This window comes from Squalius cephalus, assembly GCF_949319135.1.
Source record: "Squalius cephalus genome assembly, chromosome: 20".
Taxonomy (NCBI): Eukaryota; Metazoa; Chordata; class Actinopteri; order Cypriniformes; family Leuciscidae; genus Squalius; species Squalius cephalus.
The window spans coordinates 6263660-6290288 of record NC_137141.1 but is presented as its reverse complement, the minus strand read 5'-3'; the positions used below and the strand labels follow the sequence as shown (position 1 = coordinate 6290288).

The 26629-nt window shown below is 38.2% G+C and overlaps 1 protein-coding gene across 8 annotated transcripts in view; it reads left to right on the top strand.

Moving 5' to 3' along the window:
- ralgapa2 (Ral GTPase activating protein catalytic subunit alpha 2) overlaps positions 1-26629 on the top strand; it is a 182610-nt gene that overhangs the window by 140610 nt on the left and 15371 nt on the right. For all 8 annotated transcript variants that reach the window (XM_079854349.1, XM_079854348.1, XM_079854347.1 and 5 more), the window contains 2 exons: positions 2336-2494; positions 4497-4624. In XM_079854349.1, coding sequence (XP_079710475.1) covers positions 2336-2494; positions 4497-4624 — 287 coding nt within the window. The remainder of the gene's footprint in view (positions 1-2335; positions 2495-4496; positions 4625-26629) is intronic.

Here is a 26629-nt window from a genome sequence, read left to right as displayed (position 1 = left end):
ATGGCATCTGGTATATGTGTACAATGTGTGTTGCATTTCCTCTCTTCCCCCCAACCTGTTTACATGCCGCCAATTCTTCTGCTGACTCTCCAAATGGATCGGTATGCGCCGACCCAATCATCTTGTTGTGGATTTGTTTAATTTTAGCCCATTAGCATAATTAAGGGCTTATGGGGAAATGTGGTAATTGCATTTTTGGTGAAGAGGACATGTTTTGGTAATGGCTCATTAGGCTTGGGTGCATCGGCAGATGTTTAACGACCCATTGACAAGAGCTCGCTTAAGGCCACACTGTTGCAGCGAAATGCTTCCAAGACTCCTTTTCCTTGATTACAGAGGTCACTTTAATTTCTCACTATTTTGCTAATACTCCACTTAATTGTTGTTAATTATTTGGAATTAAGTCTTAATGGTCTGTCTGCCCTGCTTTTGTTTTGTTTAGTTACAGTGAATGCTGGGAACAGTGAATGATGCCCTGGATGAAGAAATAATTTTTGGATAATTTTTATTATTGGATTGGGCGATATGTCTAGCGCATTATTCTCTTAATTTGGTTGATAACAATACTGCAGTATCTGTATCACACAGTAAGCAACTTACAATAAGCTTCGTTAGTTAACTTTAGTTAGCATGAACTAATAATGAACTGCACTTATACAGCATTTATTAATCTTTGTCAATGTTAATTTCAACATTTACTAATACTTTATTAAAATCTTGTTAACATTAGTTAATTCACTGTGAACTAACATGAATAAACAATGAACAGCTGGATTTTTAACTAACATTATAAATAAAGTAACAAATGAATTGCTCATTGTTAGTTCATGTTAGTTTATACATTAACTAATGAACCCTATTGTAAACTGTTACCAAACTACTTTTTTTATCCATTTCATTTTCTTTTTGGCAGTTCATTTTTAAGCGCAGCACTGCTTTGTGTGAACGCGTGTATTTCTACTTTTCCATAAGAGCCACCTACTGTCAGAGAGTGAATTTGCTTCTTTATTCAGCCCTCTTGTGTATATATAACAGCATATAAATGTATTTATTTGTGGGAAATGTCAAGTCAGGGTTAGCGCCAGAGTGCATGTACAATTTTTGGGGGGGTGTGTTTTGGTGTTAATGTGTTTGTGTGTGTGGGGGGGGGGGGATTTTTGCAAAACAAAAAATCTAAACATTGTAGACTTCTAGTGTAGATAAAGCAATATTCAGAAACAAATGCACCAAATAAAACAGCACAAAAAAAACCACAAGCATGGGACTTGTAAATAAAATAATTGTATGTATACAATTTAATAACGTACAGTTTTATAAATGATTGCATGCCATCAGAGTTTCCAGTGTTGACAGCTCCATAAAATTGTTTTGCTGTTCAAAAAATATGAAAAGTACAATACACAAATAGCATCTTAAGATACTTCCGTTTCTGAACAAATAAAGCAGTAATTGATGTCATAGATACACATGCCTGGTTTTTGTTTTAATTGTCAGAATCTATCATAAAATCAGCAGTGAATCTACCAAAAAATCTACTAACAGCTGTGTCAATGGATAGAGACACATTTATTTATTGTGGTTTGAATAACTATTGAATTAATTTATATTTACCAGTATGTCACCAGCTCTCTAGACATCTGTATCAGCACTGACCCTTACCGGTCGAGTTCTAGAAACAATTTCTACTATTTTTTTTTACCCGAACTGAAAGGCATTTACAGCTTTGACAGCTGATAGTACCACATCTCTGAACCCATTGCTCTGATTCACAGATTTCCACATGTACAACATTAAAAAAATCATTGCAATATGTTACTGGTGCTTCAACATTAGAACTACATATTATTCAGACTCTCGGCACCCATGTGTTTCATGTTCCTTGCCAAAAATTAGCTTCTGAAAAATGCATTTCCTACAAATGTATGTATATTTTTATGTAAAATGAAAATCTGTCCAATTTTCTGGCAAAAGCCAATTTGTTTAAATGATTGAGACATAATGAACCCAATTTCTCCAGCTCATTTGTCTTCCGATTGAAAATTCCCAAAATAATTCCAGGAGTTGTTATGTACTAAAATAAATGTAGTATTTTCTTTCTGGAATTATTGTTGATCACTAAGAAAACATACATGTTTGTGAGGTTGAGTTATCCTTTTTTAATGTTTTTCTAAGAATCTGTTTTTCTGTCTGCTCAATATGTTTGACCTGTACAAATGATTATCTGTGTTTGTTTGTTTTTTCTCCAACATGAAGCCCCCTTGTGAGTTATATGACTAATGTTTACAATTTTTTTGTGTCAGATTTATTGATGCGTTTTGCCTCTGGTTGGTCATAGCTTCGTCACTTGGGAAACGATGAAGTGCACATTGTGTGGTCGGAGCACACGCGGGATTACAGACGAGGAATCATTCCCACCGACTTCGGAGATGTCCTCATCATCATCTACCCGATGAAAAACCACATGTTCTTTGTTCAGATCCTGAAAAAAACCCAGGTACGTCCCCCATCGTGAAGATAATGACATTACGTTACATTAAAAACCACAACCGTCCACCATAACTTGCCAGATTTTCATATATTACGTGAAATGCCTCTCCAGAGGCGTCTTAAGATCTTCGCCAGGATGTGCGATGTTTGGTTGATTGTCAGGATATGTGGATTGTGGCTGAATGGTTTCTCTTCCTGTCTGTTCCCTGAAAGCACTAATGCTCAGAGTCCATTACTGCACTGTCGGCACGCCACTCTCATCGCGGTCAAGCTGCCTTTCATCTTCCTCCTCCCGCGTCTGCCACTAGATCCCCAGAGAAACCAAGCGTGCATCATTTGTAATTTCTCGTAAACACGTCACCTCTACGAGTCTTGACTGCTGTGTGTTGAGTGGCCTGGATGCTGTCAGATATATATGGTTCCTGCATCATGTCAGCGGCTGCAATTAGTGAAATTCCCTCAGCTGTGTCACTGTTATCTGCCGTTCCACTCAACTAACTCTCGTGTCATCCGCTCGATAAATGGAAGTACTGCATTATCCATCGACTAGATTCAGCTGTCCTGCTCATAGATTTTTTCATGTCTGGTAGTGGCGTACACATCACATGCAACATCGGACGAGACTTCATGCATAGTGATTTAATGGTTGATAATGAATTCACCTTTTTAACTTTAGTTAGTTTGTAATGTTGCTGTTTGAGCATAAACAACATCTGCAAAGTCACGACGCTCAAAGTTCAAAGCAAAGGGAGATATTGTCTTTTACAGAAATCGCTTTTTAAAGGGTTAGTTCACCCAAAAATGAAAATTCTGTCAGTAATTACTCACCCTCATGTTGTTCCAACCCCGTAAGACCTTCGTTCATCTTTGGAACACAAATTAAGATATTTTTGATTAAATCTGAGAGCTGGAACACTCCTCCATAGGCTTCTAAGGCATTATAACTTGCTGGCCCAGAAAGTGTATTAAAGACATCGTTAATATAGTCCAAGTGACTACAGTGGCTCAATCTTAAGTTTATCAAGCAACGAGAATACTTTTTGTGCGCAAAAAAACACACAAAAATAACGTCTTTATTCCACTATTCATTTCCTTCTCTCTGGGCCTCGAGTTAGTTCACGTAGTAAAACTGCGCAGCGCTTCTGTGTTGTACGTCACACGTAGGCTCGCTATTGGCCAACGCTGGTCATGTGTGTGATGCGTGTGATGTACAACACAGACGCGCTACGCAGTTTTACTACATGAACTCACTCGAGGCCCAGAGAGAAGGAAATGAATAGTGGAATAAAGTCGTTATTTTTGTGTGTGTTTTTGCGCACAAAAAGTATTCTCGTCGCTTGATAAACTTAAGATTGAGCCACTGGAGTTGCTTGGACTATATTAACGATGTCTTTAATAACTTTTTTGGGCCAGCAAGTTATAATGCCTTAGAACCCTTTGGAGGAGTGATCCAGCTCTCAAATTTAATCAAAAATATCTTAATTTGTGTTCCAAAGATGAACGAAGGTCTTACGGGGTTGGAACAACATGAGGGTGAGTAATTACTGACAGAATTTTCATTTTTGGGTGAACTAACCCTTTAAGGACTGCAACAAACGGCTGGTAGGGACTACAATGGGTTCCTCCCGGGTTAGTGACATCACTAACCCTAATATTTAATTTACATAAACCCCGCCCCCGTAATGCGTTTCATAGATTATCAATGACAGAATATGCTAATCAATGACTAGAAGATACAACTCGAAATCGCCTACCTAAATTCATCAACTAACAATTCAGAAATGTCCTGTTGCTTCTACATGTTGTCACTTCTTCTTGAGTCCATCATTGTCCGACTCCAGTTTGAATATAAAAGGCAGAATAGTTTCTGACATTTTAGTGCGTGTCTGCAAGCTGCTAAGGACACGAGCTGTTGTAACTCCGCTACACATCACATGCAACATCAGGCTGAGACTTCATGTATAGTGATTTAAAGTTTGAAACATTTTTTTGTACCCTCTCTTGACCAGGTTCCTTTCTTCGGGCCTCTGTTCGACGGGGCGATAGTGACTGGAACGCTGTTGCCCAGTCTGGTGCGGGCCACGTGCATCAATGCTAGCAGGGCCGTGAAGTCTCGACTGCCGCTCTACCAGAGTTTGTATCCTTTCACCTTTATGGTTTGTGATGCAGTAGACTGTCAGGTCACTGCATTCGAGTATCTGAATGTGCTTTAGGTGCTAACTGTACCTGTGGAGAAAACACACTCTGTGTGTGTAGTTCCCTGATCATTATATCGTGAACATGACTTCCACTAAATGTCGGGACACTGATGCCTCAATAATCACAACGCCATTATGAGGTTAATCATTATCACTATTGCTGTATTATACGGCGTGAGCAAATTTTTGTTTATTTTTTGGGGGGCATCATTTGTTGTTCTTTGTTATAGCTGTTAAAAGTACAGCTCGTCCTCCATTTCTGGCGAAGACAATGCACCATTTTCCGGTAAGTCCAAATATTCTGGTGTTTATGGTGTATTCTGGGAATTTTCAGTGAGCAAATGTTTTATTGAATGATTTTGACAATGATAAATTCCTAGGTAGTGCATATTTTCTATGGAACTAATGATCAAATTGAAACAGACCAGCTATGTAATCATAACAAATCAATGGCCAACATGAAATGTGGCTTTAATCATCAATAATTCAGTGGTCAGGAATCAACTGTTATGCTTATACTGTTACTAAATGTATATTTGTTTGTCTCATAACTTTCTCATCTGCATGTAGAACTTCTCTCTAAAAACAGAGTAAGCTGCCATACTAGTTTGAAAGTGTTTGGCAAGAAGTGAAGTAATGTAATACGTCAAGTTGTGTAGCTGTAAATAATAAATCAACTCTCTTGGAAAGTGTGCCAACCAGTTTTACGTGCCGTTGGTATATGGGAAAATATGAATTATCACAAAATGAACCTTAAAGGAACGCTGACATAAAACAGTGGTCATTACTTTTTGATAATGATCAGCTAACTGCAAATTATCCCATTTAATGCAAGTAAATAAAATATGGTCACAAAAATATTGATTTGAGGGGATATAATTTTGATTTGTGAGAAGGAGGAGTGCTAGACTACCATTCAAAAGTTTGGGGTTGGTAAGATTTTTTTTAAGGTTTCTGAATCAAGTCTCTTGTGCTCGTCAAGGCTGCGTTTACTTTAACAAAAATGCAGTAAATTCAGTAAAACGCATTTATTTAAATTAGAAATAAGATGGTAGTGCATGTGCATAGTGCATCTATTTAACAGATTTTCAAAAAAAAAATTACCAATCCGGTATTCCCATCCCTGTGTAACAAGCTTGTATTTCACCTGTGGCACTTATGAGAATACTGCAGATCAAACTGTAAGCAGATATTGCTGCATCATGCCTGATTTTTTTTTTAATTCTGCTCTTTGCTTTCTGGAATGATATTGCATCAGTATGATCATTATTGTGTGTTGGTGTGTGTGTGTGACTGTTAATTGTCTCTTGTGAATAGGGTGTGAAAGGCCATTAAGGATATTCTGCTTTCACAGCTTCCTGCAATGACTTGATCTGTCCCTATGAATAATTGATCTGCTTTTGGGTGCTGCTTCTGCACCACTGTCTCTTATCTGTCCGTCACAAGAACATCTGCTCAACATACACACATAAGTGCATCCTCTCGTTCTCTGTGTGTCTTTCTGTCTCTGTTTGTCTTTCCATTGCTCATCTCATCTCTTTGTCCAAGTTCACAACACAAGCCCAATTCCAGTTTTCTGATCAAATCAGATTTTTTTGTTTTGTTGTTGTTGGTTTTAAGGTTGTGACTTTTTGAAAAGTGGCTCATGTCAGACATTGGCTTGAACAGACGGTGCTCCTGCACTGACCCGCATACATAAAACAACAGTAATTAATTATGATGTTAAAGAGGCGTGGGCAAAATCCTCTGGTTGTCATTAAAAGAAAATTCACATTACCTATTTTCTATATGAATTGATCTTAATGTTATTGATATTTTGTGCTTTTGTCATTTTTATTCAGTTTTGTGTGTATATATATATATATATATATATATATATATATATATATATTTCTTAATAGCTTTAATTTATTTTTAGCTTCAGTTTTAGTTTTCTTTCAGTTCGTAATTTTAGTACTTTTCTCTCAGGTAGTTGCCAAGGCAACATTTAAAAAAAAAAATCTACTTTTTAGTTTTCATCTAAAATTTCTATTTTATTTCAGATTTGTTTCAGATTTGTTTTAACCATTTTAATTTTAGTTAACGATAACAACACTGGGACAGACGTGTCTATGGTGACATATGCCAGACTTCTCCAATCACTTTGTTTGCTAAAACCCGCCCCTTTTTTTACAATCGACTGCAAGCTCTCATTCAGATCTGCCTCCAACATCTCAAAATCCAATCAATAACCGATGGATAGAACCAACCCATGCCTTACGTTACATGCAGTAGGTTTTACTCAGTCACATTATGTAAAATCTGGTACATTTATGATTTAATTCCAATGTATGAAAGCGGCCCAGACCAGAACTGTTAGATTGAGTGTTAATTTTACCGTTTACACTGTCATCCAGAAACAGATCTACATCACATATGCAGTGTGAACATGGTCTTGGTCCTCTCCTCTCTCTCTTTCTCTCTTTCTCTCTCTCTCTCTCTCTCACCGTCTCCCGGTCTGAACCATGACCTTGCCTCGCAGTCTGAAAAAAGACGTCTGTTTTGTGTGGAGATGAAATCTTCTCTGGAGTTTTCTGCTTCACAATGGGTCGGGATCCCTGCAATTTTCCTGCTTGTTGTGCTTGGTGCTCCAACGTAATTAGTTGAATATTTCTTGAAAGCGAGTCCTCGTACTCCCTGCACAGGCTGATAAAAGCAGGTGTCTCTCTCTGGCCTCCAGCGGGGTACACCATCACTCAGCTCTAATTGGATGGGTTTTGGTGAAATGACCACCAGCGCTTGGCATGGGGCACTGCAGTCCACCCCTGTGCCCTGCGCTGTCCCACACCCCTGCGCTCCATTGTCCGTGTTCGTATGCGTGTATGCAGGTGAGTGTGCGGAGCTAATCTATGGATCTCTGTCCCACCCGACTCTGGGATTATGCTTTTCCAAAGGGCTTAGCTTGAATGGAGAGTCCTCACTCCTGCTGACACCTTTCACGTCGCGCATAATGCGTCGTGATTATTGATTCATCAGCTGCTGCGAGTTTGAAGTGGGCCATGATGAAGCCTTGTGCAGTGAAACTTAGGATATATTACAAGATCAATAAATCTTCAGCTGATACGAGAGCCTTTTGTTCCTTCATATTCTCCTTCTTTGTATTGCTGAGGACTATAATGTGTCCTTTTAAAGGGATTGTTCATCCAAAAATTAAACTTGGATCATTATTTACTCACCCTGGTGTTGTCATAACGCCATATGACCTTTCTTGGCCTAAGGTCAGTGTGTCATACACTGTCTTTTCACTTTCTTTCTGTCATTCTCTGCATGAAGCTGAGATGCTTTAATCCATATGGGCTTGCGATGGCAGTCCAGTGGCCTTTAAGAGGTGAGGCAGAGATTCACTGACCTTCAGTCTCTTTGCTGCCTCCCTGCTGAACAAGAATCGATGGAGTTAGCCTGCTTACTCCCTCTCTCCTCCTGGCTCAGATCCATCTCTAGGCACCAATCAATAGCCATAATCTGTTCCTACCCACCGTCAGTCATGCGAGATTCAGCTTTTAGCACCCGTGATGGATGAAGCGACGAGAATACTTTTTGTGTGTAAAAAAAAACAAAAATAACTATTCATTATTCATTTCCTTCTCTCTGGGCCTCTATTTTTGCCCCCCAAAAAATTTTTGTGCGTTTTGCGCACAAAAAGTATTCTCGTCGCTTTATAAACTTAAGATTGAGCCACTGTAGTCACTTGGACTATATTAACGATCTCTTTAAAGGTGCCGTAGAATGGATTATTTTATTATTTAATAATGTTTCCTGGGGTGCCCTTATAATGTTAGTATGTTTTTTAGATCAAAATTTGTTATAATTTAGAAATAAAAGGCATATTACCTAGCCTGATTTCATCCTCTGATTTGAATACTCAGTTTGAAGGGGCGTGTCTGCTGTGAGACTTCAGAGTAAACGCCCTCTGCTGTGATTGGCTGACATGCTTGCATATGAAATATCTAGCATTACATGTGGAACTATCTGGAAAACTTTACTATTACAGCTTTTATACGTTTTTACTACTACAGCTATCGGGATTAACGAATCATGAGAAGTTTTTTAAGTATTTAGATCTATTCCCATCACATAAAAGGTTGCAGTGATGAGCATTGAGCAGATGACAGCCTGTTGATCGCGTGAATGAAGATCTTATCACTGCAACACGATTTACTGATGCATAAACAGTGTTGAACGACTTTGAGAGAAAGATTATCTGTCTGAACTTTAACAATTACACATCAGAAATTCACATAACCCACTGGTTCTCCAGAGGCTCGGATGAAGGAGCTAAAAAAATATTTTTGTGTTCATTTGTACATCCAAACACTGAGCAACTGCCATGCTTCGTTCGCTCGTTTGCAAGCCACGATGTCTCTCGAGGAAAAAAGGCGTACATATTAATGATCCCGACTGTTGCGTCACAGTCGGTGTTATGTGGAGATTTGCCTGTTTTTCAGGGGTGTTTTTCAAAAACGAGATTTAAATAAGAAAGAGAAAACTATGGTGTTTGAGACTCACTGTATGTCATGTCCATGTACTGAACTCTTGTTATTTAACTATGCCAAGATAAATTCAATTTCACATTCTAGGGCACCTTTAATAACTTTTCTGGGCCAGCAAGTTACAATGCCTTAGAAGCCTATGGAGGAGTGATCCAGCTCTCAGATTTAATCAAAAATATCTTAATTTGTGTTCCGAAGATGAACGAAGGTCTTACGGGGTTGGAACAACATGAGGGTGAGTAATTACTGACAGAATTTTCATTTTTGGGTGAACTAACCCTTTAAGTTGGGGATGTGGTCTCATATAAACCATAATATAAGTACCAGCAATTTAGGGTGAGGATTATGAATGTGATCATTTGGATGTCATTGTGGCCATCCCACCATATTAGATCTTACTGTGTTCATAGTAGCTTCTTATTTAAGCACAGTATCCATAGATTATGTTGAAGTCACTTGTCAGGGTTAAGTCAAATGGGATGAAATGGCTTACATGGTTTCTTGTGTTGAGGCCGAGTCTGACATTCGACTGCCGACAATTTGCAGATTATTCTTGCTAAGAACCACCTAGTTAAACTGGAAGAGACTGTCCTAGTGACATCCACACTTAGCTTTTTTGCATGGCGTTTGGGGCCATGTACATTTGCAATTACTGATACCACAATAATAGACCAACATAGTATAATAGTAGATAACAGCATTCAAATAATGGTGCAGCAGTTTCTACACATGTTTGTATCGACAACACTAAAGAAATTCAGTTGAAAATGAGTGTAGACCAACAGTAAAAATTTCAGTATAATTGAGATACTATTATAGTTTTTATTCATATTTTGAATTCGTTTTTATTTTATATTTTTATATTGAAGTTCCAGTAATTTCATTGTTTTTGTCATTTTTATTAGTTGGATGGATGGATGGATGGATGGATGGATGGATGGATTAAAAATCAATAACTAACAAAAATGACAAAAACAATAAAACTACTGAAACTATATTAAAGTGTTTGGCATTTTAAAATATTTTAATATAAAATAAATAAACGTTTTAATTCAATAAACCTGCTTAGCTGACAGTATTAGAAACCCCCTTGATGTCGCAATAACCACTGAGGTTTGTTGCCACCACAGAAACGCAAGAGCGCACATTCAGTATGTTCATCGGGACTGTGCACTTCCAATGCATTGGCCAACATTCATGCCTACATTTTGCATCCTTACATAAATAATATTTCTGGCCTTTCTGGGAAGATTCCCTTTTGATATGAGCATCTTTGACTGGAGATCTGGTGGACGATGTCTCAGTGGAGAGCAGTTCAGCATCTCTAAGCACGTTTTCACTTTCCTTTCTCCACCCCCATGCTTGTCCCCCTCCCTAGTCTGCTTTCCTGGGTCTCCCAACTTGCCAGCTGTTACTGGAGGTCCTGACAAAGTCCAGTGTGTTCAGATCAGTGAGTTACACCAACTCAACCACCCACCTATCTCTTTCTCTCCTTTTCTTCTCGTTCATGCCTGCACACATTCATAGACAGTCTATGGGCTATGTTGAGAATATCAAACTACCATACTACCCTTGCTATTGCTTCAGTGCATTTAAAATACAATGTATAGAACACTTTACGTCACAAGTTAATGCACTCAACTTTCCATTTCCAATGTAAACAATGATTTATTGGCTCAATATTTGCGGCTGCTAAATGTTAAAGGCAACATGCTTTTTTTTCAACGTTACAGCACTTTCTGCTCTTTCAGATTTTCAATCATTTGTTTGTTTTGTTACAAGCTCATCATTTACATTTGTTGATTGTCACCATTTTTTAGGTTTATGTCATATGTTGAGGTCTATCTACAACCTTCTACAAAAACTATATCCAGAGATTTTTGCATAGGGTTGTTCACTTCACACATTAAATGTTCTATTAAACTATATATTCATATAAAGTAAGAGAACCTAAAAATCTGAATGGCTCAAGTGTTTTGAATGGATGAAATATTCTCAACTATTCTTCTATTTGCAGTGTGTGAAATAATACCTACTGTTTCACTTTATATGTTTCAAGCCCAGTACAGTAAGTAAATATTTTATTTTATTTGGTAAGTTAATATTTTATTCTGAACATAGCCTCTGTAACACACTCACACACACACTCACACACACACACACACACACACACACACACGCACACACAATGAAGGGGGGCTCCCATCCACAGGCCTGTCAAGCCCAGCCATGAGTGGAAAGTCAGTTTTGCCCATATGGCATATGGCGTCTCACTGCTGCCTCTTTATATGAAATACTCAAGTATTCTCCCACCCACCCTCTCTCTCTAACACTGAATGACTCATAGCATTACTCTTCTCTAGCTCTCTCTACCCCTCCTGCTGCTCATGATGCCTGGAACAAAGAATAGTGACACACACATGCGCGCGCACACACAAATGCCCGTGGGGGATTTTCTCTTATGGTAAACCCAGGACTTAAACACAGGTCAGTAAACAACTCAGGGAATGGATAAAAGAAGAAAAAACAGGTGGCAAATGTAATTTGTACTTCATGTTTATCCATGCGGCCGTGGCTTTCTTTTCTGCACATCATCATCATGCTCGGAATCCTCAATAGCTTTTTTAATCAAATTTCCGCAGGGAGCAGGAAGACTCCCGGGTCATCGAGTCATGTCTAATTTGATATGAGTACTGCATGCTACTGGGTCAAACTCTTCCATACTTTATCAACGTGATATGAAATACGCACTTGATGATATTCTCGGTTTTCTTTTGTTTTGCCGCTCTCCAACCAGAATTTTAATGCATTAAATGTTCATTTTTCTTGACGAGGATGAAGGCATGGGGAAGTAACATTGTAAACTAGATTATTAACATTTCTGAATACAATGTAAGTAGTGCTTGCTCATGCAGAACTCATTTTGACTAGTTGTCAGGGTGGTTGCTTGCTCTTTTAAAATTAGTTTTCTAAAAGGGTGTTTTCACAGCGATGCCGTAGTGGCCGAACATAGACAGATGTCAAGCATGAATGCCTAATGGAGTGCTAGGTTTTTTTTTTTTTTTTTTTTTTTTTTTTGGGGGGGGGGGGGGGGGGACAGAGATTCAGGTTTAAACGTAGATTGTCCAATTTAATCACATTATGCAAACGTTCTGTGATGCAAAAATAGAAACTGACAATGAACATTTCTTAGAAGAACCAATTTTTTCTTAGTATGAAGAACATTTTAGTAATCCTTTTTCTACTGTAAATAACAATTTGTAGAATGGAAAGGTTCCAATGGTTCTTCATGGAACCATCGATGCCAATAAAGAACCTCTGTTTAAAAGTGCACTGGGTTAGTTGAGTAAGTTTCCACAAAATGTTGCCTTCTTTTAGCAGCTAACACCCAGTTTGTTGCTCTGATATTTTTTTCTGTCACAGAACGTCTGCACCAATGTGATTGAATTTGACAATCTACGTTTAAACTTGAACCTCCGTCTCCTCCCACACAAAATGAAAAAAGAAAAAAATCACTAGCACTCCATTAGGCATTCATGCTTGACATCTGTCCATGTTCTGCCACTATTGTGAATGGAGGAGCCATTGCCAGATCAGGGTTGTGATCCCCAGCGCATGTGTGTGTGTGCGTGTACGTGTGTGTACGTGTGAGAGAGAGAGGTAGAGTTACACAGAGCTTGCTCCTTTATTAATGCTCCCTCAGGAGTGACGTTAGTAAACCGCGTGAGAAAAGCGTGAGAGCGGCTCCTGTTGGCTCCTGCCAGCTTGTGTTTTTGCACTCTGGCATAGAGTATTCTCCTGTTTTGTTGTTGTTTATTTTGTGTGGATAAGAGACAACTGTATTAAATGCGAAACAATGGATAAACGGTTGCCTCCAAGCAATGGTTTAACATTATATTTGTACAAATAGATCATGTTTTCAAGTACACAGTGAAATTAGCTCTCATGGCTGATCAGTTGTTCTTGTTTAGACAGAATGTTTCTTTGTTTACATGTTTGTCCCCTACTCGCGTACAGTGACCACACAGTAGACTGGTCTTTGATGGTTTTAATAAAAAATAACTCTTATTTATTTCAAAGTGCAAAAGTACCATTCAAAGATTTGGGCTCCATAAGATACATATAAGATACAAAATGACAGTAAAGACTTTTACTTGGTTACAAATCATTTTTATTTTAATGAAATACTTTTCTTGCAAATTTTCTCATCATAAAAGTATCCTGAAATAAAAAATGTATTACGGTTTTCAACAAAAATATAAAGCCGCACAGCTGGCTGCTGGAAATTCAGCTTTGCCATCTCAAGAATGAATTACATTTTAGAATAGAAAACATTTTAAATTGTTATAATATTGTTATAATATAATAATTTCACAGACCTGTTTCGCATGTACATACTATACCCTTTAATATACTTATTAAAGTGATTACAATAACTGGGTAGCTAACCCTGAACCTACCCCTAAACTTAACCTTAATCTACGTAGTTACCTTTTATTTCTAAGTACTTTCTGAGGTAAGTACACTGCAAGTACACACACTGTAGAAGAAAGTGCAACCATAATATTTCACAATATTACTGTTTATACTGTTTGTTTTTTTAAATTAAATAAATCCAGCTTTGGTGAGCATAAGCGACGATCAAAAACATAAATATAAATGCTAGACACCGAGAGCTTATTTTCTTGAGCACAACTAAGAGCCATAGCCACAGCCAGTGTGGATAGTTGTGTTCCTCTGCTGTATTTGAACAGTTTTACCTGAGTTTAACTGGTTCAGCTGATATGTTCTCAGAACAGTGAGGATGCAAAGAGGATAGATGTCTCTCAGCGGCCTCAGGCGCACCTTAGAAGGGACTGTGCACAAGTTCGCAAGCATTCTCCAAAGTTTTTGCTCATTTAATTTGCAATAAAACATTCTTGGTCTCGTAACTGGTGCACGATCCTCTGGTCCATACCCAAGTCTACACCTGTCCTGTGCATCTGCAAAAAGTGTTCTAAGCCGACATGAAGTGGCCCAGTCGGTCACAGTTCCTGCCTCTGTCTCCCACTCTTCCTGTTGGTGATCCGATGAGCAGGATGGACATTTCGGAGCCGTGCTAATTGTGATTGATGGCGGAGGAGGGGAGGACGAGTGTTAAACCTGCTCGTCTCCGAGTAATTAGCATCCAGCTAGCGGTTCCATCTGTCTGCCCAAGCCCTGTTTAATTAATGAACTTTCTTCTCCTCCCTCCTCAGGCTGCCAACTCTGGGAGAAAGCTGTTAGCCCTCTCAGGTTATCCAAATGGATGTCGCTCCGCTTTTTGTTTGTCGCCCTTGTACACAATGAACGCGTTCGCATTGATGAGCTGTGTGTGGGTTTTGTCTCTGGCGCGCTTTGTCTATAGTCTTGTAAAGGGAGTGATAATGAGCAATTCTGGCAAGCTTTGGCACTTAAGTGTGGGAGTATTTGAATGTACGAGAGTGTGTGTGTGCGCAAGATCGGACTGCGTTTTTCCAGAGCACTGTTGCTTTGTTTTGTTTGTGTTTTGTTTCTCGCTCATTAGAATGAGATTGCCTGCGGCAGCGGAGGTATTCTTCTCAAAAGAGTTGTGGTGTCTCAAGGCTCGTGTTCGTTTGCGTGCGATTGCGTGCCAGGATATGGATTGTGGACACGTTTGCAGGAGAGGGGCTTCGTGCCTTTGTGTTTGCGTCTTCATGCATGCCTGAATCTTCTCTGGCTAATCGTCATGGTTGTTTAGCGCTGGCCCTCGTTAAAGCTCATATCTCATTCGGGGGGTTTCTTTGTCTGAGGCCGTTGCTGATAAGAATACTGCCTCTAGGGCTCTTGTGATATTGAAATCCTCCAATGGTGAGCAAGAGTCTTCAATCGGTGAATATCAGCAGTGTCCTGATTACCATTCAATCTCCCAGAGCTCAGTCACTCATCTCTGGCTCTCTCGGCCTGAATGAAGACTGCTTATCCTCTCTTATGCAACACATATCCAATTCTTCCCTAAATGTCACTCAAATGTCAGCCACCGTATAACCCGCCAACTGTATTGTACGTCCCGTGATACGTTCATTTTATGCTTCTGTGTCGTGTTGTTTCTGTCAAGCGGCTGTGGCACTAATTTAACAATTATACCACATGCACCAAAAAAAAGTTAGATGTATAAAGAGCAATTTAATTAAACGCATGTATGTACCAAACACATTTTAGTTGGTCCAGCTTTATATAATACTTGGCATCATAAACGAGGAATATCCTTGGGTATTTTCAATCTGTTGCCTGTGTGTTGAGCACAAGTACAAGAAAGGTGTTTAACCATAAAGCCTACTGTATCATATTTGATAGACAGAAATTTTAAGTCCTGTAAATGATCAACATGGTCAAATCTTTGCTGAAAAACCTATTGTACACAATCTACTCCAGTTCCTTCTGTCGTCTGATTGATAGTTTAGACTTTTTTAGCAAGTAAAAGGTATTTTAGTATAATTGTACAAACGAACATCACTACTTAGGATTTTCTCAGTCATAACATCTTTCCACCTTCCACTTTTTTTGTCATTCTTTTAGTCTTCTGGCTTCAGACCTTTTCTGCTTCTTCGGTCGTACAGGTACTGATTCACGATAATAACTTTCGTTGTCTACTTTGCTCTCTTTGTATAATCCAACAACATTAGCAACTTGGCAGCCAATGATTCTCTCCGAGATCTAGTGGGTCACGTCATCACAACTGTACATTGTCATTTCACTATACACAATCAAACACTTTTTATAGAAAGCTCTTATGAGCGCAGTCTTCATCTCAAGTGAGTGTAGACCATTCAGGTGACTTCACAAAAACACTAATTATTTCTTAATGTACATTAGCACCAAACTTCTGAATGCACAGATGCTGCTCAGATTATGCTGAATGTACCCTGGAATTTGCCTGTAATATTTAAATTATTCTTTTATAAAGACAAATGAAGAAATCTGGTTGAACGTGAACAGTTTTCAATGAAAATGCCTGGGGGACGGTCTTTGATTAAAGCATCTGCTGTTTAATAAAGTTTTGCAAGCAACAAATCATTGCTTTTCATAAAAAATAAATGAATAAAACATTGCGCTCTGAGGCTGCTTTAAAGACTGCAGCGCTCCCAGTTTCCAGCGCTCCACTGGCGGATATCTTTAAAGAGGAATTAGTTGATTATTTATAAGTTGGCCATTAATACCACTTTAAACAGTTCAAAGGCAGAGACGGCTCCTCCACGCGCTGCCTGTGATTGTTCTGAGCTAAAGGATGTCCTTGTGTTTCTCCATTTGCATGTTCACACAAAACGGAGTCTCTGCGAAGAGGATAGGGGGAATAAACAAAACAACAGCAAAAACCGCAAAGCAACATAAAAGTGTGCATCATGCTTTTTTTCCATCCGGGCTTTGATGTGGAAATGGAGCTTCTTTACATTGTGAAGTAGAGGAGTGCAGTTTGCTCGGTGAAGGGCTAAGCTCTGCTAATGTCCCTTAGCTTTCCTGGCATGAGAACGTTACGCTGGATGTCTATAATAATGCCGTCATTTCCCCCGTGATTCTTATTCATTTGTTTGCTCATTATAAAGTAGTGCCTCAACCAGAGGCCATTTCATCTTTGAACGTCTGTTTGGAACTTCATTACGGGTCTGCGATTGGTTTTTATTTTTGCTGCTTCTTTTGATTGCCAGACAATCCAGCATGTTGCTGAAATGAAAGCTCTTAGCATCTCATTGTGATTTGCAGGTCTTGGTTTCAAACAGTGCATACAGCCTTTTAATTACTGTGGCAGAGCCACTACAAATCTATAGCTGTTGTCATGTATATGAGTCTCATTGAGGGTTAATGCACAAAGCTGTGAGGTGAGGATGCACAGGCTTTATGTGGAGGTGTCTATAGTTCCTCCCCCACACCAGCCCAGGGTTTTGTCTTGATCTCCCACAAGTATGATGCAATTGATATCACAACGTTTTATTGATTTTTTTTTTTTTTTTATCTCTATTTTATAAAGTGAATTATCCATTTAGTATCGACAAATAAGTGCACACTACCGGTCAAATGTTTGGACTAATTACCATGTTTTTTAATGTTTTTGAAAAAAGTATCTTATGCTTACCAAGGCTGCATTTATTTGATCAAAAATATATTGTGTAATGATGTGCAATATATATATATATATATATATATATATAGATATATATATATATATATTTATTACATGGCTTGGTTGAATTCCAATGTAGAATGCGGTGTGTTATTTCTTGATAACAGACCGCTGCGAAGTATAACACACCGTTGCCATGAAAAACAGAGCGTTGCTATGGACGCAGGATTCTAACCGTAGAGACGGAACAGACTATTTTCTTTAGCGGAAGCAATACAATCGTTTTTAAATCAATAAACTCCTTTTTAAATCAATATTTTGTGTCAAATTATTGATTTATTTGGTGGGTAGCCATGTAATAAGCGGGATAATGTAGAGCGAGGCGGTTGTTATAGCGAATACAACCCCTTCAGGCTCCGCTTCACGTCGAGGTCCTGATCAGCCTGTCAGGGTTGTATTCGCTATAACAACCGCCTTGCTCTATATTATCCCTTACATATATTATTATACCAGTTTTCAGTATCACATGGTCCTTCAGAAATCATTCTAATATGCTGATTTGGTGCTCAAGAAACATTTCTGATTATTATCAATGTTAAAGGGGTGGTATAATGCTCTTTTCACATGATGTAAAATAAGTCTCTGATGTCCCCAGAGTGTGTATGTAAAGTTTTAGCTCAAAATACCCCACAGATATTTTTATATAGCATGTTAAAGTTCTCACTTTTTAAGGGTGAGCAAAAATGCACCGTTTTTGTGTCTGTCCCTTTAAATGCAAATGAGCAGCTGCTCCCGGCACAGAGGGCGGAGCTACAACAGCTTGTGTCCTGAAAATTTCAAAAACCTTTTTGTTTATGTTTAAATGTATGTAGCTGATGTGGAGTTAACTGTATTTTCTAATCACTGATTAGCATTTTCTGTCTTGATAATCTATAAATCGTGTTCCGGGGGCGGGGTTTATGTAAATTTTTAAGGTTGGTGATGTCACTAACCCGGGAGGAATGTGGTGTAGTCTCTACCAGCCGTTTGTTGTAGTCCTTAAAAAACGATTTCTTTAAAAGCAAATATCTCCCTTTGCTTTGAACTTGAGCGTCGTGACTTTGCAGATGTTGTTTATGCTCAAACAGCAACATTACACACTAACTAAAGTTAGAAAAGTGAAATCATAATCAACCACCCCTTTAAAAACTAAATATACACTAAATATTTAATACTCTAATATTTTGAGAACTTAATACTTCCATTCATTTTATTGTATTTACTTTTACTATTTACTATCTTTTACTGTTTACTTAAAGAAGTTAATATCTTTATTTGACAAGGATATATGGATATATATATATATATATATATATATATATATATATATATATATATATATGTATGTGTGTGTGTGTGTGTGTGTGTGTAACAAAACTATTTTTTAACATTGATGCTATTATTAATAATTAAGCACAAATAATAATTCATAATAATTGAGCAGCATATTAGAATGATTTCTGAAGGATCATGTGACACTGAAGACTGGAGTAATGATGATGAAAATTCAGCTTTGCAAATATAAAACTTAAATTGTCATAACATTTCAAAATATCACTGGTTTTACTGTATTTTTGCTGCCTTGGTGAACAATCTTTTTTTATTACATTTTATTTATTTTAATATTATTTTATTAAACTTTTGACTGGTGGTGTATGGCTCTAAATAAATCACAATTTAAAATGTTGGATCATGATTTTAATCCCTTTGTCATTAGATAAAGGACAAATGATTGATTAAACGTATTAAGTAAACAAAAAACAATCTAAGGATCACCGTAATATTGTGAGAAATATAGATATGTTTGTATTGTCACAGCAGTGTGATTGTGCAGAAAAGGAGACCAATATTAGGAAGCATTACAGCTGCTCCAGCAGAATATCCATAAGATGTATTTACATTTTAAAGACAGCCTGTATGCTTTCTGATGACAAGTAACATTCTCAACGTGTGTTTCGAGCTGTCTTTATGTGTGTGTTGTGAGAGCACATTGTTTGGTCAGCCCATTTAAAGAGCCAGTGTCTGTGGCTAAGTGAATGGGATTTGTGCTAGCACACTGGGCCAATGCGGGCCCTTTATTAACCCTGGAGTCACTAGCTAATGTCATTGAAGGAGGACCACCTGGTGTGGAGGACACTGTACAGTCAGCTGCTGCTGAAAGCCACTGAATGCCTTGGACCAGGTGCCGGCTTCCACATCCCGCTTAATTGTTGCCTCGTAATAGTGCGCTTGACTGCACAGAGCGCCTGCAGGCAGGAATTCCCCCCCCCCCCCCCCCCCCCAAAAAAAAGACAAGATGGAGAGAGAGAGAGTTGCTACTCCAGAAGTCTGTTTATCATCCCCACCTACACATATTCTTATTTTCTCTCATTTCTGATTGTTCAGATTGTTGTGATATCAACATTTTGCCAGGTAATACTAATACCAGTGAAAATTGATACCTCAGAAAAAAGCCAAATTGCTACTAAACATGCTTAAAGTTAAATATCAAACCCTATAAATATTAACCCTTTATAACCTACTGTATCATATTTGACTCTAAATGATCAACATGATCAAATCTTTGCTGAAAACCTGTTGCACACTATCTACTACATGCCTTCTTTCGTCTGATTGATAGTTTTTGCTTTTTTAACAAGTAAAAGGCCTTTTAGTGTAATTGTAAAAACTTCCCCCTTTAGCTTGTTGTTCACGTGTCTTTTTGCTTTGAAATCTTTACTGATTTTTTATAAAGTAAACATAAAAATAACTTTTATATTTTTAGTAATATTTAGTAAAATAGTTGAACACTTACTGGACTGAAACAAATTTACTAGAATATTCATATTGTTATAAAGATCTCATTGATTTAGATTACAAGCTATTATAATTGCATCTTCATTTTTAGCCTGTATTTTTGCTCAGTTTGGGCCTCTGAATAAAATTGAAGGTTTTTTTTTTACTATCTCCATAGTCTCACTATATCAGACTATATCATCCATAAAGTCTGGTGTATCAAATATGATACTTAACAAAATAACACATGCATATGTATTATATAAATCTCACTAATTGACAAATCATTATTATTGACTGTATTTAATTCTTTCTTTTTTTTCTGGTTACATGTTCCTAATAAACAACATGTGTGGTAAAGGCATGTATTGAATGAATTAATTTGATATTCTGTACTACTGATATTGTAGAAAGGCTGGCATTTTTTTCTCTCACTGAAACTAGAGTTAGATTTTTAGATTTTGGATCATTGTTTAACACCATTATTAATTTTCCATGCATTCGTCTGATACCTTAGAAGAGGATCACAGGATCTCTCTTATAATCCATGTCCATTCAGAACCGCATGTTTAGCTGATTATTCAGCACCCAATGCATATTCGCATGTGAATTAATCTCATTGTCTCAGTGAGGAGGGCTTTATAAATGCTGGAGCTTTTTATCACAAAGAGGCCTGTGTCTGATACAAAAGAGCTCTTCAAAGAACCTGCGCTGCCCACCTCTGACTTGAGATGCGTCTGCCTTGATGGCTCCATCTTATTAAAACTTCTTTTAAAAGCGGCACTGTTCCCAATTGCCTTTTATAGTAGTGGTTTGTTGGCTTGATTACTTCCCTCATCGCATCTCATATTAAAGCTCTTATCAGTCTGAATTTGTTCAAACATTTATCTGGAAAGATTACAAAATCCTCCAAGACAGAGAAAAAAAATTGTTCATTTGAATAAAAATGGACTCTTCTAGTAATGTATAATGTATAACTGAAAAGTTTTTAATTTTTTTTAAGTGTTTTGTTTGTTTGATTCTAGGTCATTAGTCTAATAAGCAAATGTGTGACATCATGCTGGATAATACGATCAACAGGTTTCGTCTGTGCCATGTTATGTAGACAGCAGAATGCAAGACTGAATTTGGAGTTAAGCAATGTGTGGCTGTGCAATCTTCTCAAAGTCTTAAGATGCCTACGCACTAGAGTTGAATGCAGCAAAGCCATTGATTTCAGTGCCAATGGTTTGTCACAAGGAGGTAGAGGAGAAGTACAAAGGTTCACAAAAGCAACGCTTCATCATGTGACCAGAGGTTGAAAACATTTTGCTGCAGTGCTGGCATTGGTTGACCAGTGAAAATTTCAGAGAGACACGTCCAGCTGTGTCTTCGAAAATCCTGTGTTCCCACTTTCCACAGCCTCAAAAGTTACTTCCCCATTCCTATCAGAGCTTTCTCTAGTGAGAAAGCGAGACGGACTGGAGTTCAGGATACGCGTCTTCTCTATGGGGAAAACTGCCGAGTCACATACACCTCACCTTAATCAACAATTCCCCTGAGATCCATAATACGAGTGCCACCTGTATCTTTCAGTGCGGTGTAACCTGTTAACCTCTCTACATTCTCACTCTATGCCAACAAGCCCTTTTCTTTGACCCATAGATCGGATCAATACTTCGAGCGCCGTAGGCAGAGGAGCCTTTATGTTCACGCTCAGGTAGTGCAGAGACGTTTGATTTAAACCCATCGTAAATCTGCGCTCAGACTCGGCCGGCCTGGCAGCTCTATACGGGAATCTGCATGGGAAGTGATGTCACGCTCGTAACTCTACGTCGCTGCGTCTCCTTCTGAGATGGATGCTGGAGAGGTGAGATGTGCAGGGTGTGAACGTCCCCCTTGAGGTTCAATTAACCTGTCTCAACTCCCCTTCATGTCCCCTCAGCTCTGGGCTTTGGGTTTAATTAGTCTTGTGTTAAAGTGGAAGAGACACACACACACACACACATCCTTCAGAAGCTGACATTACTGACTGAAAGACGAGAGGGATGTTTTCTGACGCGTCCCCACCCTTGTTTGTTGTAGTTTCTCCGTGTCTCATGCACATGTTCTCTCTGGCACTCTTGATCAGTAATCATCGTCTCTTTCTGAGAACAAGCTGAGTAATGAGACGCCAGGGCCTTGAGCTAATGACGAGCACATCAGCAGCATTGTTTCACTCGTCCCTCCGGAGTTCTCCCTCTCTTCCCCTCCCCCATCCATCCCATAATCACCTCACACCTCCTCCTGGCTTTTCCACCGAGACATGCTTCGCGCCTCCGTCCAGTGCCGTGACAACAGGTACCCTTACAGCGGTGCCATAGAAATCCACCAATCAACACCTGCCATCCCACGGGCACTGGAGCTGACGGGAACTGGCATCAAGTCCATTGTGCTCTCTCTTTATCTGTACATCTCTTGTTGCTTGCTCTTCTCAGATTTGAGAACTTTTTCCCATCCCATAAAAGCCCTCATAAATGGTTAATTGGTAATAGAAGCGATACTTCAAAATACTTCAAAAGCGTCTGTGTTTGGCTGCATGCATATGCTAAGTATTTGTGCCAAAACCGAAGTAAACTTTGGGCTTAAGAGTATGATCAAGCCCTGAATCTGCAGCGTCAAATATTATAAAAAAATGTAAGATTTTGTAAGCAGTTTGTGTAGTTGTGCTTGTGATGGCATAATTTTTGGCCAAGACATTTAAAAAAACGAGAGGGAACCAACAAAAATGTTAGTAACTGATTATGTTGTAGTTAATGAATAGTTTTTATATTATGTTTTTCTATGAATTCTTTGTGCATAGGAAAAATAAAACCTGGAACTGTGGTTTGCCTTTTTTGCCATATAATTTTGTTAGATAACACCTTAACCAAGTTTGTGTTTTGTTCTCTCCCATATCTCAGCATAACAAATGGTCAATCACACAGCATGACACGATATAAGTCTGTGGTGGTGATACTATATAATTGTAGCGTAGCTGAGACTGTGGAAGTGTGTTTGATCTGACTGCTGGTGTCAGCGCCTAATTAGAGCACAAGTGCAGCAGAAATGGAAAGGCATCTGTATGCAGAACATTCCATTCACAGATAGAGAATGTCAGCAGTGCGTTCGCTCGGACAATATCCCAAAAGCAGCGGGGCCTTTTTTCTAAACCAGCCAATTATCCTCTTCCCCGACTAGACGGCAAGGTCAATGTGATTGGTGGAGGTTAATGGCTGGTGCTTGGCTGGAGTGGAGGTTGAGCATGCATGGTCACTCTCCAGTTCTTCAACTTCTCCTTCCTCTCACAAGAGCCCATTTAGAGGCCAAATAAGAGAGGGGTGTGCAGAAGCGTATTGTTAACCTTTGCCGTGCCTTGATAGTTACAGCAATGAAATGATGGAAATTTGCATTTGCTCTTTAAACTTTAAATGTCTGTCCATAAACGTTCCTGTCCATCATTTCTGTCTATAATAGAGGTTAATTAAAATAACGTTTTAATAGCAGTGTAATGAGGAAGACCTTTGATGAACATTGAGCAGTCACTTTTTTTAGTAAAATGTTACCTCGTTTGTAGTAAAAGCGAATAAATGTCTTGATTACATTAGTGCAGTTGCAGTAAACGTTTGTGGGAATTCCTGAGGGTTTAAAAAGCAGAAAAAAATAAATATTTTTAGGGATAGTTACTTGACTTGGTAGCCTTGTGCATATTATGTGAAAGTAGCCAGATTTTGACATGCTTATGACAGGAGTTGGATGTACACTACCGTCTCTTCTGCTCACCAAGGCTGCATTTATCCCATCAAAAATGGAGGAAAAACTCTTATAATGTGAAATTTAATACATAACTTTTTTAGTATATCGTAAAATGTAATTTATTCCTGTGATCAAATCTGAATTTTCAGCATCATTACTCCAGTCTTCAGTGTCTTTTCAGATTATTTGATGAATGGAAAGAAGAGAATGTATTTGAAGTATTTTGTAACAGTATACATGTCTTTACTGTCACTTTTGATAAATTTAATGTGTCCTTGCTGAATAAAAGTATTAATAAAAAAAAATAATAATCATACTCATCCCAAACCTTTTAACAGTATTGTAACTTTGCTCAAACAATTGATTTGTGATTTTTATCACACTAGTCTCATGTGAACAGGTGTGTCTTGTAGCTACACATTTAAAACACTGTTTTATTTTGTCCTAGTGTACTTCTCCATAGACTTCCATTTTAAATGTATTGTACAATTTGCACTTTTTTTGTTCAAGCATCACTGTCACAGGCAGTTAAATGCAGAAGCGCAGCGAAGTGGCCTGTCCTCAGGCTAGAACTCCAGAGGCTCCTTATGTTTCAATTACAGCCTCCATCTCTGATCAGACCTGGCCTTTCTTCAGCTTAACCAGACACAGCAGTGTAAGGCCTCAAGCCTCTGTCTGATAATTGACCCCTGCGATGCTAATAGAGCTCTAAACCCAACTGAAACAGCTCTAGCATTACACCTCTTCCTCTTCCTCTTCCTCAGGGCCCTCTGGGTCACTGTGTCCATCTGCTCTTTGCACTTTGTCACAAACCTGTTCCATTTTATCAAAGTACTATTTATGGGGTTAAATACAAAATTGGCTTAATGTTTAAACTTACAGAATAAATGCTTACAGACCTTGGTCAGGGTAGATACTATTTTCACTATTTTATTGATTGCAAACAAAACATTGAAAATATGCCTCGCCACAAAATTTACTGTGAATTAAAAACTCCAGAAAACACGGTTGTGAAAATAAGACCTGTGGCCAGATTTACAAAACATTCTTAAGACTAAAATTCTTCTTAACTGCTATTTTCTTGGTTTTTGTGAACTCAAGAATACAGTTGGGAATATTTTGTATTCCCAAAACATTTCTTAAGATTGTTTTAAACAAATTTATTGAAAAGAATATTCTTAAAATGGTAAATAGCATAACATATATAATTTAATTATGGATAATAATGGATAATCTCCAACTTAGTTCTTAAGTCTTAAATCCCCAAGATGCTTAATGAAGTTATTAACGCAACAGACCTATCCATATTTAGAGATCTTTAAAAAAAGCATTAAAAACATGCGTTAAACTCGACTCTGAATCCAGTCAAGCCAGTTGCAACGGAAATAACGTGAATGTTTATTCCGATTATTACCATCATACAATCAGATAACACCAAAACCTGGCATTTTCTTTTTAAGAAAACAAAAATAAGAATATATTTCAGAACTTACGAATTTTTCAAGAATTGCACCAAGGAACATTCTTACAAATTTCTTAGAATTTAACCTAAGAAATTGCTTAACATCTTTCTTAAGATGATTTTCATGAATCCGGCCCCTGATATCCACATCCCTCACAGTCTTGTTTTCAGTTCACATCGCACTACAAATGGTGTCTACTCTGACTAAGGTTCATTAACAGGACCATTTTCTGATATTTCATGATGTAATCTTAACCACGGCTGTCCTTTCCATTTACCCTGCTACCTCCTTATCTCCACCAACATGTAAATGATGGATTTATGCGCATTGTCAAACTGGCGTTGTGACCCTGAGTCAGCAGTGTTGAGGTGTCCTGCGGGGTGAGATCTTTTGTTGTGTGTGTGGACTGAGAGGAGGGGTTTCAGGGTGGGATGGGTTCAGAAGGCGGTCCCTGGGGTCTGGGCCCTGAGCTGACTGCTAATGAGAAGCCATCTGAGGCCCTCGGAGTCTCTTTGCACCTTGAACATGGCCACTACTGCCACCTGACCTTGGCTTTGATCTGCCAAAGTGCTTGACCTCTCAATTCCCCACTGGCCACCCCTTACCATCTGGACAACTACACACACTCTCTTCATCTCGCTCTATCACCCTGACACACACGTCAGAAAAAATTATAATTTCACGATGGCTAATTTAGTAGGGTAGGGTGATAAAAACGAATGGACTTACTCGTACGGTAAAACATCTGACTTATAATAACCACTAAATATGTGTGTAGGAGTGTGCAATATTGACAAAATTTGTATCCTAACGTGTTTCTGGGATTTTGTTGATATCAGTAATTACATGATATTTTGTTGAGTGTGTTTTTGTGCTGGTACCTTGATTGGTTTTATGCCTGTCGTGGACAGCTGACTCCCGAAGATTTTCAAATTCTTCATATTCTGTGCAATTCACAGCAGTTTTATTTCCTTTTTTTTTTTATTGATTTCCAGGGCGATTTTACCTTCTATAATGGATTTTTTTCTCACCTAATTAGATGAACGCATCATATGCTTTAATTTTTATCAATAAACATTGTTTTTAAAAATGAATTTATATATATATATATAATTTTTTTTTTATTTTTTTTTTTTATTAAATGATACTTTAAAGATGACACTAAAACTGCCTATAGGTTTGTGTAATGAGTGAGTCATTGAGTCATTCATTCAAATTCCTGATTCTTTCAGGAATGAAGAGTGACTGTCTTTATAAATGGGTCATTGAATCATTGACTCAACCGAT